Raw genomic sequence first — 16,068 nt, 5'->3', positions numbered from 1 at the left:
TGTTATTTTGGGTTTTACTTTTTCATTATATTTTATATTTTTATATAATGATCTATTTTGGAGACACATGATTCAAAATACAAAAAAATATTAAGAGGTATACCTATCAAGTTATATCACTTTCTTAATGAATAATGAAAATTTTATCTGAAATAAATTACAAGATGATCTTAACATAATCAAATAAGTCACAAAAACTAAAGGTTAAGTTAAATTTCCTATAGAAAAAAAACTTAGTTTAGGCCCTGGCAGGTTGGCTCAGCAGTAGAGCATCAGCCTGGCATGTGGAAGTACCAGGTCTGATTCCCGGTCAGAGCACACAGGAGAAGTGCCCATCTGCTTCTCCACCCTTCCTCTCTCCTTTCTCTTTATCTCTCTCTTCTCCTCCCGCAGCCAAGGCTCCACTGGAGCAAAGTGGCCTGGGTGCTGAGGATGGCTCCATGGCCTCCACTTCAGGCGCTAGAATGGCTCTGATTGCTGTAGAGAAACGCCCCAGAGGGGCTGAGCATCGCCTCCTGGTGGGCATGCCGGGTGGATCCTGGTCGGGTGCATGCGGGAGTCTGTTTGTCTGCCTCCCCCATCTCTCACTTCGGAAAAATACACACACACAACCAACAACAAAAAATTAATTTAGTATCATGAAAAATTTAGTCTAAAAATTTCAAAAAAGAAATCCTTTTATTATCTATTGCCATTAAAGTTTTCCAGTGGATGGCAACCAAGTGTCTGGTGCTAACATCAGCATATTACAACAACCTCTTTAAGAGACAGAAGTAGGGCCCTGGCTGGTTAGCTCAGTGGTAGAGCGTAGGCCTGGTGTGCAGAAGTCCCGGGTTCAATTCCCGGCCAGGGCATACAGGAGAGGTGTCCATTTGCCTCTCCACCCCTCCCCCTCTCTTTCCTCTCTGTCTCTCTCTTCCCCTCCCGCAGCCGAGGCTCCATTGGAGCAAAGATGGCCCGGGCGCTGGGGATGGCTCCTTGGCCTCTGCCCCAGGCGCTAGAGTGGCTCTGGTCACAGCAGAGTGATGCCCCAAAGGGGCAGAGCATCGCCCCCTGGTGGGCGTGCCAGGTGGATCCCGGTCGGGCGCATGCGGGAGTCTGTCTGACTGTCTCTCCCTGTTTCCAGCTTCAGAAAAAAAAAAAAAAGAGAGAGACAGAAGTAGAGGCTATGAGGAAGTAGCCCCTTTCTGTACATTTTTTTGTTTTTTAAGTGAGAAGAGGGGAGGTACAGAGACAAGCTCTTTCATGCACTTCAACCAGGAGCTACCCAGCAACCCTGTCTGGGGCCAATGCTACACAGGCAACCAAGCTATTTTTAGTGCCTGAGGTGGAAGCTCCATGGATCCATCCTCAGTGCCTGAGGCCAACGTGCTCCAATCAATTGAGCCACAGCAAGGCAAGGAGAGGAGGAGAGGGGACGGGAAGGGAGGGGAGGAAAGGGGAGGGGGAGGGGAGGGGAAGAAGCAGGTGGTTGGCCTCTCCCGTGTGCCCTGGCTGGGAATCAAACCTGACTCTTCCACATGCCAGGTCGATGCTCTACCCCTAAGCCAACCAGCCAGGGCCTTTTCTCCATTTTCTAACCGCACAAAGGCAGCTGTGCCCAGCCTTGACCCTCCTGCCTCCTTCCATGTGTGCACACAAGACATAAACACACACATAGCTAATAGTTTATGTGTCCTTTCAAGGATGTTTAAAAATGTATGTACAGACAAAAACAGCTATATATTCTTCTCCTAGCTCTTTTAAAAAATACAGAGCATATTATACTTATGGTTCTAAACCTAGTTTTTTGCATTGCAATATATCTTACAGATCTTTCCATATTAGACATAAAGAGCTTCTTCATTCTTTTTTGTAGCTGTTAAACATTCCATTCTATAAATGTTCTATAATATTTTCAAACATTCCCCTATTGATGGACACCAAAGTTGTTTATAATTTTTTGCTGTTACAAAAATGTTGCAATTAACTATCTCACTTCCAGATTCAATTTATTATTGTTTATTTTTTTTCTTTATTTTAAATTATTTTTGGTAAAAAACACAGAGGGAATAAAAAGGTAAGTATATCATTAAATAGTTCTGACCCAAATATAAGTACACCATTCTAAATACAAAGAAATAAATTCTGGATAATCATTTTATAGTCTCCTGAATATCCAATTAAAAAGTATTTAATCAACAAATATTTGAGTGTCTACTACATGACTGGTGTATGTTAGGTGTTCAGAATACAACAATGAGCAAGACATATATAATATATATTCCCAGTCCCCCAAAATCTGTTGCCTATGCAGGGAAAAACAATAAAACAAGCAACTAGAATAAGTATTGACAAGTGTTACAAAGAAATGAGCGAAGATTCCTAATGTCCTAGGATGGAACAGGACAAAGAGCATCACGAGAAAGGGAGAAGCTTGGATAGCTACCTAGAGAGGCAAGAAGAAAGTTTAAGAGCTGAAAAAGTTCAAAATGGCTATAAAGCCATCGGCTGCCATCGATGAGGCTAACGAGACAGGCAGCAGCGAGGTCAGGAAGCGCCTGGCGAGCCGTGTGGCTCTGATCCCAAGCGCAGCGGAAAGGAAGTCCTTGCTGAATGCAGAAGGCGCTGACATCAGACCACATCCTCAGACCTGCGCTATAGGGAGCCAGAGAGCAGGCGTCCACCGCCCCCAGTGGCACGAAGCCGGGTGAAAGACCGCGGGGCTGACGTGGCTGGGGAGACGGAAATAACTGGACTAATGGAGGTAACTAGAAGGTAGAGCTGACAGGACCTGATCACTACATGGAGGCTGGTGAGAGAAGAAAGAAATATAAGGCTAACCCCCAGGATTCAGGCTTAGGCAACTGAGTGGAGAGGGAGTGATGGACACAGAGGGAGTCGAGGCTGGGAGTGGATGGAGACGTTTACCTTAGTCCCTGACCTGGAGGCGCCGGAGGGATGGACTGCGCATGCGGAATGGTTCTGTAGGTGTGTGGACATCAGAAGAGGAGAATTACTGAAACACAGAACCACTGAGTGACCCTGAGCACTCAGTTAAGGTAAAAACACCTTAACTGACAATGGTGCCCATCTACATCGGTGCGCGATTTCTCTTATTATCACTCAACAAATTAGAGAAAACTCATTCTTTAGGGTTAAGGTTTTTCCAGGCAGATGAAATAACAATAAAGGAGTAAACAAAGCATATAAAGTGTATTCCCTCCTTTATTCCTTTACTATGAAATGAACAAATATATGTCAATGGGTAAAAGTACCATAAAAAAAATAAAGTCAGGTAAGACTTATTCTGGACAGGGAGGTCCAAGGTGGAAGAGACATCTGATCGAAGTGAGGCATACCGTACAGACGTCAGGGAGACAGCATCCCAAGCAGAAGAGAAGCCCAAGGCCCTCCCAGCGAGAACACTTATAATACACATAAACACAGCGAGGAGGCAGCATGGTCGACTTGCAGTAGCAAGGCTAGGAAATGAGGCCAGAGAAGCAGGCCAGGATGCTTTAGACCATGGCAAGGACTTTGGAATTTGTCCCATATGTGATGGGAAGTCACTGGATGCTTATGAGTAGAGAAGTGTACCATTATATGTTGGGGAAAAAGTCAAAGTCATCTATATGATAGTAGGATTTGGGAGAGCAACATTTTGTGCTGGTTGTCAAAGTCTTTGAAGGATGATGAGGGACGACAGAGAGGAGCGGGTGGGACACCGGGGAAGCACAGGATGCTGTGACTGGGAAGACAGAGCCTGGGAGAGGCGGCCACCCTACCGGCAAACCAAACCGAGAGGGCACAGGAACAGGGCAAAATCCCCCGGGGCAAGCTCTCAAGAGCCTTCCATTCCGGTGTGGATGGACGAAACTGAAATGACTACAACATTACCCTCATTTAACTAGAACTGTGTGGCCTGAGCACACATATAGTTATTTGTTTTAATTACAATGATCACAACGTTGGGAGCTTTTATGAATATTAACCTTTTCCTGATAAAAGGGCACATAGGTTTTTGGCAGATGCTTCGCAGTCTTCTAATCTGGTAGCGTGCTCCCAGGAGTCGGAAAGGTATCACATAGCAACACACAGAAGGCAACGGTATTGTGGTTCCAGTTACTTGGAATTTCTTTACATGGAACTGATATTGTAAAATATTACAGAAAACATCGTTCTTATTTAATTTAAAAATCTCATTTTAAAACACAGATTTATACAGTTTTCTAGACAAAGTCGGGAAGTCCCAGTATATGCCCCACCCTGAACCTGCTTGGTATTTTTTCCACGCCCCCCCCCACCGCTTCCCACCTGACTCCTGGCCTCAACGACTTGCCTTGCAGCCCAGTGAAGCTTCACACAGTTCCTGTAGGTTTAAGTCCTGACCCTGGGAGAGGAGTGGGCTGCCACGCTCCAGCCCCAACCTCCAACTCAATAAGACCAACACAAGCCCTGCCTTCCCCGGCTCTGACTCCCCCAGCGGCTTCTCAAAGAGGCCAGGGAACACAACTAAGACATATGAAAAAGTGACACCCAGGAGTAGACTTCAACAAATAGGAAATGGGAGAAATCAGCAAACAGACAAAGCACTTTCCCTCAGCTCCCACCCTCCCCAATCACCACGAGACTGCTTTGGGGCAAAGTGCTTCCAAGTGGTCTTTGGAGAAAATGCCTGTAAAACTGAGCCACCAGGTGTGTAATGCACCACCTTATGCAGGCGACACTCATTATTCATGGTAGTTCCGTTCTATAAAGTTTCTGCGAAAACCAAATTAGTGAATACTGAACCACTGCTCCTAAAAGAAATGCAGGGTTAGGCTCCTGAGGAACTATGGTCACAATATTTTCATCAACTGATCAACACATAACCTTACTTTACATGTGTTTCTGTTAAAAGATACCCTATTTAATATAGACTGTTGATTCATTAATATTGAACTCACAACCAACTGCACTACAACTTGCCTAAACGAGGCTTACCCAGACACGTGCACTTTCTCTGTAAGGCACATGACAGCTTTCTTGGGTTTAGAAACACTGGCCAGCACTTCAGCGTAATGCTGGAGGGACCATTTTAAACAGCAAAACCACCAACAAAAATGCAAAAATGATGGCACTAAACAGACAGCAAAAAGAATACATTTAGAGCATGAGAGCCAAAAAGAAGGCAGGCATTTGTTCAACCACAGCTGGGCAAGTGTGCATCTAGTGACTCAAATTTTTTGTCATATGTCCAAGAACAACTACAATAGCACCGCAAGTACTGATTAGGGGTACAAATAAATTTTAGCAAGTGCAAAAATGGACTCTGTGAATAATGAGGGTTGACTCTATTGGTTTTCTCTTATCCTCTCACTTCCTTTTCCTTCCTTTTTCTTCCCTGAAAATGCACCCTTCACCGCCACCATCCCTTAGAGAAGCCTCCATCCACAAATTTCACCAAAGGTTCTACTTTCTAAAAAATGCAGAATAAAACACAAAACAGATCTTAAAGTTACACATGTTTGCTGCTTAAAGAGAAAATTAAAATTTTCTACTTGGCAAATAGACACACTCTTTCGTTTACTTCCTGTTATATATTTCTCAGGAAAATAGTGCTAATGGGTATTTCCCTACTTGATGATAAAAACTTTTAAAAATCAAACTATAGCAAAATGTATACTTAATTTCCTTTTTACTAAATCTGTAATGTTGTATAATGATGATTGTGGAGGCAAATTGTTCACTTGGTTTAAAATTAACCAAAGCATTTTAAGAATGCCCCCATTCATATTTTAAAGTGATTTAATATCGGAAATAATAAACTTAAACAAAAATATGTACGTTTCATTCAAATTCAAATTTCATTGACAAGAGCAAGTTTAAAGGTTGAAATGAGTGTGGAATGAAGGGAAAATGCAACTAAAAGAATATTTGCCTTAAGGCAGTTTATAATAAGAAAAAATTGAGAAACAATCTCAATTTCCCAAAACAAGGGTCTGTTAAAAATCATGATAAAGCTTAGACTATTTCTTGTCTAGGTGAAATGTTCACAATATTATGCCTGATTTTTAAAAATACAAGTTATGAGGTTTTTTGTTTATTTGTTTTTTAGTAACACAGTACATATTATTTGCCAGGCATTGTTCTAAGCATTTAAAAAATATTTACTCATTTAATTCTAATAATTGCCACAAATAAATTATTAATATCAGTATCCCTGATACTGATTAGTTTACAAAACAATAGTATAATTTTTGTTTAAAAAAGTTGAAAAATACACATGTAGTATACATATACCCTCAAGCATGAATTTAAAGGACTCAAGATCTACCACAATGATAGTAGTAGTTATCTCCAAATTAATATGACTTTGCATTTGAATTTTTTAAGAGTTCAACAAAAACACCCACTACTTTGTTATAAAGATGTTATTTAAAAAATAGAGTATATGTAAAACCCACTCACTCATATTATTCATATATAGGCATTTTCCTCAGTTTAGAATAGAAAAGTGAACTGCTTCTTATCAAGGCTATGGTCATGAGGTGAACAGTCTAGACAGCCATCATAAACAAAGCTTGGACTACCCATCGCTTTTTGACTGGATGAATGGCACCCCAATATTGCCACCATCTAATTCTGCATGCTTCCTCAGGTCCTAAGAAACAAAACACAGCCTAAATCTTCATCACACTATTTAAACACATTTATAATAGAGTTGACTATATAACTTACCTAGAGGTTTGACATCTACAAATCACTTAAACTCTAAGCTGTGGTATGCTCACCAAGAAAAAGGAAAAGAATACCTTCTTCAAAAGGTCAAGTACAAAATGCTTTAGCTAATAATACCCATTCAGTAACTCTAGTTCATTCACCTAGTAAATGTTGGTAAATTCCATGGCCATTGCTTACCGACAGGACAATTCTCCATCCATAGCATCGTGTTCATCTGTACTGGTGTATGTTAGTCTTCCTCCAACAACGGTCCCAACTAAGTATACCAGCCACGCAAGACGTCCTGATATATATAATAAGAAAGAAAAATGTTTAGGAAGTATTGTAGAAGGAAAGCTTATTTTTTCATAAAATTCTAAAATGAGTAAAATGATCTATTCTTCCAAACAAGTAATAAACTCCTGGGAACTCAGTCTTCAGAGTGGAGAGCTGGGTTCTAAGTTTATCAAGGCAGTAAGGAGAATAGTAAAAATGACAGATTTCAGAGCCAGAGAAAACTGAACCCTAGCTCGAACAATTTGCTATGGATCTTGCATAAGTTACTTACCCCTCTACATCTTAGGGTTTTCACCTGCAAAATGGAGAAAACCGTATCTACCCTGAAGACTTATAATTAACAACATACCAATTATCTGGCTAAAAAGAAGTTTTGTGCTATTCATGGGGACTGATTTTTTGAATTGTGCAGAATATTTCATAATACTGAAATCAATTATGTTTCTGTACTGGGAAACCTTTTCAAGTGAACGAGTGGGTTTTTTTTTCTTTTTACAAGGTATTGAACAGTAAAGAAGAGGCTGGGTGTACTTGTAAGAAGACTTAGGAAAGATGAACAAATAAAAAGTAAGTAGCAAAACGACAGTCTTCCTATCTACCTATGGATACTAACAGTCATTACTGTACAACTAATCAACAACCACTTCAAACTTCCGGAGAGACATCGGTCTACTGAGGTGACAGACTTCCTGTAAGTTTGAAATGTAACCTGGCGAAGACCCAGACGCTTTAATCTATCACTGAACAACAAAGAGTAACTGCAGCCTTGTGCGTTAGCAACGTGAAACAGGTTAAATAAGAGGAAATGAATCATTAAATTGATCAAGTAATTCAGTTTTATGAATTACTAATGTATACAGTAATTAGCAAAAATGGTAAAAAGAAAAAAAAAAGCCCATGTAGAAAACTGAAGATATTAGAGGGTTATCTTATGTCCTTCAAAAGTATTTTATGATCGGTATAAAAGTCACTTACTAACAAGCCCTATCCCCATGGCCCTGCTTTCTCTGGGGGCCCTTGCAAGTGCTGACTGACTTCTCTTCCGCACCTCTTGTATCTTGGGCCTTGAACATGGAGTAGGTGTTCTTGATGGTCCTCACTTCGACTTCCAGAACATTCTCTCCCTCCCCACCCCCTCTCCACCATAAAAGTACTCAGCTTTACATCGTATATCATCAAATTATCCTACCAAATACCCTTTCTTGTTACAATTCTCAACTCTCCCTCAGGTTACGTGTCCTTATTTTTCTTTTAAGGACTTGCTGTTATTCTTTCCAACAATATTCCTGTCACAATCTGTGGTGATATCTATACCGACAAAGATGAAGTCTCCAACAGGCCTTCATTCTACTGGGCACCTCCAATCCTTAAGGCTTTCACTTTTTTTAAAAAGAAACTTTACTGTGATATTATTACTTGATGAGCCACTCAATTTTGGCAACAGATAACTAAACCATAACCTGCCAACATTTCATATCCCCCCTTCCCTGCTTTTTTTTTAAATTTCAGCACTTATCACACTTCCTAACATGATATATATTTTCCTTGTCTATCCTCCTTAGTCACCTGTCTGCTCCAATAGACTGTAAACTGCATGACAGCTGTCACTTTCCGTCTGGCTGTCTGTTGCCATCTCCAGAGCCTAAAACAGTCCCTGGCAATAGCAAGTAATCAATAGGCATGGGCTGCTGAGCTAAGAAATCGTTACGTAGAAAATACAGCATAACAGGCAAGAAAAAGTCAACGTTTTATTATCAACTGAATAAACATTAAAATGTGGAGTCGTTATTAAAAATGAATAATGGTAATTTATAGTTCTATTACTCAAAAAATTAAGCAACTTCTCAAAGCATATTCAATATATAACATGTCATACTCTGTCCTCATTATTTGCAAATAGATGCTGTTATTTGAAAATATGTCTACTTGGTAAAATTTATTTGTAAGTCCAAAATCAATACTTGCAGTCATTTACAGACAAGTACAGAGCAACCAAACATTTGAGTTCTAGTCCAATGTGCTTGTTCCAAGCTGAGGTAAAACAGAGCCAAGCCCTGCCTGCCGGTTTCATCTCAGACTGCAAACAAGGACACATTCTCCCCATGGTCTTTTTTTGTCCCCCATCTTTTGCGCTTTTGTATCTTTTGTTGATGATTTACTGTTTAAAATCATCATCAAGATTAGTGCTGAAGTGCCATCTAGTGTCCCCAGGTGGAAAAGAGGCCATTATGTGCCATAAAGAGAAAATATGTGGTTAGGCATGAGTTGTAGTGCTAGTGGCCGAGTTTAATATTAATGAGTCAACAATATCTATTAAGTAAGGTGTCTTTACGCAGAAAAGTGCATATAAAATAAGATTATATGTTGAACAGTTGATGAATATGTGACCAGAATCCTATAGGAACCTAACCTGGCATTTCTGCTAAGAGCAATGGTGTAATATTTGCTAATTCAATGTTCACAGCAACATTATAGAACATAAATACTGAGTAATGAGAATTAACTATCTCACCAGTTCTTACAGAGGTCATCATTAATAGACTATGCTCCAACTGTGTGTGGACCACACACATTACGTACAATGAATGTGAGTCTTAAACACTGCGAGCATAATTTCTGGTGAGTTTCTACTGTAAAAATATCCTGTTGCAACTTATTTTTCAAAATGAAAAAAATTATTATTTAAATATAAATAATAACTGTTTCATCACTAGCTTTTAGATATTGGTATCTCTTAAAGCTTTTACTATTACTAAAGATAACAGCAGAATTTCTATAGTACTATGTACTAGGTACTGTTCTAAACATTATGTCTATTATCTGTATATATTCTGTTGGTATCACAAATCCCTATTAAAAGGCACAGAGTTATGATTCCAATATAGGCAACACATTTCTGACAGTCCACTCTCTCACTATAATATTTACCACTTACTAACAAGACTGATAAAAGGGAATACTCAATACAGCTGTCAATTAACTAGACAAATCCTGGTGATCTAACAATATCTTATGATCTAACAATCTCTTAAGTGTTTATTTAAATATTTAAATTCCTATTCCTGTATTGTTCTCTACCTATTTCCCAAATTCTGACCACAGATGAGATTGCATCTGCCTTTGGGACCATTTCTAGAGCTTTCTACACTTCTTTACTCCCAAATCACCCCCTATAAAACCAAGGACATGTGACACATAAAATGAGTATTTCTTGAATAGTTTAATTTAAAATAAGAAAGTTTATTTTAGACATTTATCACTAATGTAAACATAGAAACATTTGCTTACTAGCTCTTGATAAAACAGACCTTTTTTTAATATGGTATTTTTTTTTAAAGATTTTATTTATTCGTTTTAGCGGGGGAAACAGAGAGAGAGAGAAGGGGGGTAGGAGCAGAAAGCATCAACTCCTATATGTGCCTTGACTAGGCAAGCCCAGGGTTTTGAACCAGCAACCTCAGTGTTCCAGGTCGACACTTTACCCACTGTGCCACCACAGGTCAGGCCCAGACTTACTTTTAAACAAAGAATTCATCATGCATGTAATTTTTGTATTTCTCTCTTGGAAGGTCACTATTTAAAATATGGAGGCTGTACAATTCAGCTACTAAGAGCAAAGCCTGGGTTCAATTCCTGTCTCTACTTATGTAAGTGACCTCATCTCTCTTGGCTTTCACTTCCTCATTTATATATCCAAAGATAATAATACCTGGCTCACGGGCTTATGTGACAAGCACTAAATGGTATTCTGCAAGTGAAGTACTCTCTACCAAAGAGGCTTGTTGCAATTAAAACTAGTTACAGTTAACCATATATACTTATTAAACACTGTTTGTAAAACAAACAAAACACCCTAAACTAAAAAGAAAAAATTCCCAAGTGAAACACACTGAGAAAAGTATTTGCTGAGTACCTGATGTCTCGTGTCTGCTGCAGGGATGTAACTACACATGTGGATGTATGAAACCGTGTGAGAAGGGAGAGACCCCCATGCCAATCAAACTGAAGCTAGTGCGAGCACCAGGCAAGAGGGAAAAATGATTTTTTCTGCCTTTTTTTAATGATTTCTTTTCAATGCAGTGTGATGAGTATCATTGTCTAATAACAGAAGACAAACATTATTTTTATTCTTTAATTCATCACTCTGTGACTTTGAAATTAAAACTTTTATATCAAAGAATATTACATAGCATATGATCAGTTGTATTATAAATTATGATAAATTCTGAATGTACATTTACTTAGAAAAAAATAGATGTATATTTATTCTTTCCTTGTTATAGAAAACAATGATTTCAATCATACAAAAACCAGAAAAGGGCCCTGGCCGGTTGGCTCAGTGGTAGAGCGGCAACCGGCCTGTGGAACCCAGGCTTGATTACCGGTCAGAGCACACAGGAGAGGCGGCCACATGCTGCTCCCCCAGCCCCTCCTGCTTCTCTCTCTCTTCTCCTCCCATAGCCATTGATTCGAGCAGGTTGGACTCAGGTGCTGAGGATGGCTCCATGGAGCCTCCACCTCAGGCACTAAAAATAGCTTGGTTGTGAGCCTGGCCCCAAATGGGCACAGCATCAGCCCCAGGTGGCAGTTGCTGGGTGGATCCTGGTTGGGGCACATGTGGGGGTCTGTCTCCGTATCCCCCCTACTCTCATTTAAAAAAAGAAAAAGAAAAAAAACCCAGAAAAGCAGGTATTTCTTTTACCCTTAGAAATGTAACATCTATTGACTGAATAAATTAGGGTTAGTGTTAGAAATTAACAATGAAATTTAAGGGCATTATTAAGCTATCAAGTATAATTTTCATATTCAAGTAAATGAGAAGTGGTATTTCTCATATACATTAAATCTTTCCCTAAACCTCAACAATTCTAGATGGACAGTTTCTAAAATAATAAATGTTAAGAAGTTACTTTAGTTATAGAATTACTTCCACAAAGTTTTTAAAAAACCATCTAAGTCCGTCCATCTAAATTCTATTTAGAAATATAAATATCCAATACAGGAATTACATACATATCTATAAATTTTAAAAATATCTCATCTTATAATAAGACTAAATTTCCTTTTTAATTTTCCATTAAAGTTCAGGGCACTTGTTTTAGCAGCTGTTCGAGCACAGAACATTTTTTCCTTTAACAAAATAATTATTGCTGTAATAATCTGTAATTATGGTTTATAACTGCAATAATCCCAAAGAAATCAGTCATTACCATAGATCACAAGTAATCATTAACTACTGTTAATGACCTATTTCTTAGGGATTATTGTTTTTGTAAACTGTGACCATATCACCACAAATATAGAAGAGCAAGACAATATAATACAAATGAGATCATAATATAATAATAAACTTATTTTGTAACATTAAAAGCCATTAAGCATCTAAATTAAAGCGCACATAACGAGAGTATATAATTTTCTTTGTTCAACACTAACTGAAGTGTTTAGTCGGCACAAAAGAAACTGAATACTACTACTATATGCAGTAGTGAAAACTAGAGCCCTGTTAGGTCGTTTTCGTAATACAAAACAATCATTTTTGAGTAGACCAAAGATATCTTTAAAAGGTGGACAAATTCCTTCCCACCGAGCTTTTGCCTAGAAAAAACCACATTTATTTAAAATATGCTATGTATCAGGGATTACCTTAGAGGCTCTGAGTTGTCATTTTATCAAGACTACATAATGTATTACTATAAAAACTCCTTGAATCTTTATTAATCAAAAATCAGTTTGACTTATTTTACTCAATAAACAGACCTACTTTACATTAGTGAATTATTACTGTTCTATTAATTCCAGTCATAAATTGTAGGAAAACAGGTCTTTGATCTCACAACTGCACCCCTTCATGTTGTAATATTTACAGATATAAAATGCATGTGATGTATATAGGAGGTGTAATAAAACAAACACCTGTGAATCCAGGCTTTACAACAGACCCACTCCTACCTCCACACCCCCCCAGCTTGTCTCCTGACCTCCCCCCCAGAGGTAACCATGATCCTACATCTGGACCTCACTAGTCTCTTGACATTATTTTCCCATTTTATCACTTGAACATATCACTACATGTTCCTAAACAATGTATTTTCAGTTTCACTTGTTTTGTGGCTTTATTAAGTATTTCAAACTATATACAGTTTCCCAAGAATTGCTTTTTTTTCACTAAATATCTTATCTCTGACACTCATCTTTAAGTATACCTGTAATTCATTCATTTTATTGTTAAATAGTATTGCATTGTATAACTATATTACGATCTATTTATCCATGTTTATGTTGATGGGACACTGGAGCTGTTTCCACTTTTTGGTTTTATGAACAATTAGGCCATGGACATTCTCACACACGGCCTCTCGTGTGGAAAATATTTTCTTGAGGACACACCTAAGAGTGGAAGTGCCAGTTCAGAAGCTATTCGAATGTTCTACTTTACAATGTAACACCAAACTGATTTCCAATTGATTTTACTTTATACTCCTACCAGAAGTATATAAATATTACCTTTGATCTATATTCTCCTATTTCTTATTTTTTGCCAACCTGGGCATAAAATGGTATCTCATATACCTTAGAAGTATGTTTGTAAAATTCCCAAGAGCATGGAGTTTATTATTATCTTGGCAATTAAGTCTTCATATAACTGCAAATTAGGAAGAAAATGTGGACTCTATGTGGTTAAGTCACTGAAATTTGTTGAGAATTGCTTTATATATTAATAGTTGGTCAATTTTATAAAAATGAGATATAATTGACACATAACAATATGGTAGTCTCAGGTAAATAACAATAATTTGATATTTGTATATATCACAAAGTAATCACAATAATAATAATAATAAAAAGGAAGAAGGAGAAAGAGAGGAAGAAGAGAAAGGAGAAAGGGGGAAGGGGTGGGGGAGGAGGAGGAGGAGGAAGAAGAAGAAGGAAGAAAAGGAAGAAGATAAGGCCACCTTATAGAATTTTTTACTGGCTGAAATGGGCTCTGACTTTGTAGTCTTTTCTTTTTTTTTTTTTTAATTTTTTTTTTAATTCTATTTATTCATTTTTAGAGAGGACAGAGAGAGGGAGAGACAGAGAGAGAGAGAAGGGGGAGGAGCTGGAAGCATCAACTCCCATATGTGCCTTGACCAGGCAAGCCCAGGGTTTCGAACCGGCGACCTCAGCACTTCCAGGTCGATGCTTTATTCACTGCGCCACCACAGGTCAGTTGTAGTCTTTTCTAACAAAGAAGGAAACATGATCAATTGGATTAGTTAAAAGACAGTTATAAGAGAAAATTAACTATCAAGCCACCAAAATATCCAGAAGGTTAAAAAAATTAATGACTTATTGGAGGTAAAGAATTGGGGAAAATATATAAAAATAATTTGCATAAAATTATGAAAATGATTAATGAAACCACTTAAAATTCAACATGATACCACATAATAGTCAGATGAAATACACCGACCTTCCTGAATTGCCATGTCCACAGTTATTCGAGAAGCAGAATGCAAGAGCTTTTGGTAATTCTGAGCGTTCTGGTCAAACAACTGCACTAGAAGCGTACACGTCTTCTCATATTCACACCTGCTGACAGTGCACAACTGCTCCAACTGCTGAAACACAGTGGCCGTGTCATCCAGTGGGTCATCCAAGTTATCTCTGCACACGAAGAACAAGTCCGCAGACATTAGAATGTGAAGCATTTCTATTTGCCACAAATCCACTTCCTTTGTGTTAAATAAAATTTCATAATGGATAAAAAAAATAAAAGACAAATAGATTGAAAAGTAAGAAATAAAATATCTATATTTGAAGATGACATGATTATGTCAACTTAAAAAATACCAGAAAAAGCTACTTGTACTAAGAGGTGAGTTTATCAAGATCCTGGCATACCGGGTCAATATACAAATGAATAACTGAAAACCGCAATTCAAAAAACACTATCTTCCAAAGGCACCAGAAAACAAAATACTAATCAAATCTAATTGAACATCTATACAATCTGAAGGCCACCACTATGAAACATTGGTGAGAGAAATCACAGAAGAGCTAAATAAATTCAAAGGTAAAAAGGTAAACATTCTTCTTGGCTGAAAAACTCGATATTGCTTAGATGTCACTTTTCCCCCCAAATTACTACATAAATTAAATGCAATCCCAGTAAAAATCCCATCAGAATTTTGTTGTAGATATTGACAAGAAAATTCTGAAATTTACAGGAAAGGCAAAAGAAGTAAAAGAGTCAAAATAATTCTTTTGGCTCCCTCATTTCCATAAAAATGTTACAGTGACATAGGACACACATACAGAAGAGGACACAAATCTCAGGTGTACAGCGTGATGAATTTTTACAAAGTGAACACACGAATGTGACAGGCACTCAGAACAGAACCCAGCACGTGCCCATACCTCAGAATCTGCGCTGCCTCCAAGTCCCTCCTACATACCCGAAGGGGGAGCACAGATCCATTCTGCCTGATTTTGAACCTCATGAAGTGTGTATACAGCCTGTACTCTTTTGTGTCTGTCTTTCTTAATGTTTGTGGGATTCACCCATACTACTGCAAGTAATTGTAGATTTATTTCACTAGAGACAAAATAATTTTGGGAAAAAAAATGCCAGGTGAAAGAGTCATACTATCTGATTTCTCAAAGCTTATTCTAAGACCACAGTAATCAAGATAGGGTACTGCCTGACTGGTGGTGGCGCAGTGGATAAAGCATCGACCTGCAACGCTGAGGTCGCGGGTTCAAAATCCTGGGCTTGCCTGGTAAAGGCGCATACGGGCTCCCCCCTTCTCAATCTCTCTCTGCCTCCCATCTCTAAAATGAATTTTTTTAAAAAAAGATAGGGTACTGGTACAAGGAGAAGCACATTAAAGAAATAAAACCAAAAAAAAAAAAAAAAAAAAAAAAAAAAAAAAAAGAAATAAAACCACAAGCAAATGGTCAATTAATTTTGAAAATTGTGTAAAGGCAATTCAATGGAGAAAGAACAGTCTTCTCTACAAGTATACAAATAAAACCCACAAAGGTTTACTCAGTCTGCTGAAGGCCCACGGTCAAGGCACATATGAGAAAGCAATCAGTGAA

General features: G+C 38.3%; 1 protein-coding gene across 4 annotated transcripts in view; it reads right to left on the bottom strand.

Moving 5' to 3' along the window:
- Window positions 1–16,068, bottom strand: part of RANBP17 (RAN binding protein 17) — a 270,646-nt gene that overhangs the window by 210,847 nt on the left and 43,731 nt on the right. For all 4 annotated transcript variants that reach the window (XM_066273253.1, XM_066273255.1, XM_066273254.1 and 1 more), the window contains 2 exons: window positions 14,438–14,631; window positions 6,883–6,988 (listed from right to left, as the gene is read on the bottom strand). In XM_066273253.1, coding sequence (XP_066129350.1) covers window positions 6,883–6,988; window positions 14,438–14,631 — 300 coding nt within the window. The remainder of the gene's footprint in view (window positions 1–6,882; window positions 6,989–14,437; window positions 14,632–16,068) is intronic.

Source organism: Saccopteryx bilineata, chromosome 4 (genome assembly GCF_036850765.1).
Source record: "Saccopteryx bilineata isolate mSacBil1 chromosome 4, mSacBil1_pri_phased_curated, whole genome shotgun sequence".
NCBI lineage: Eukaryota > Metazoa > Chordata > Mammalia > Chiroptera > Emballonuridae > Saccopteryx > Saccopteryx bilineata.
Note: the sequence above shows the minus strand (reverse complement) of the source record. Positions and strands in the feature narration are given on the sequence as shown.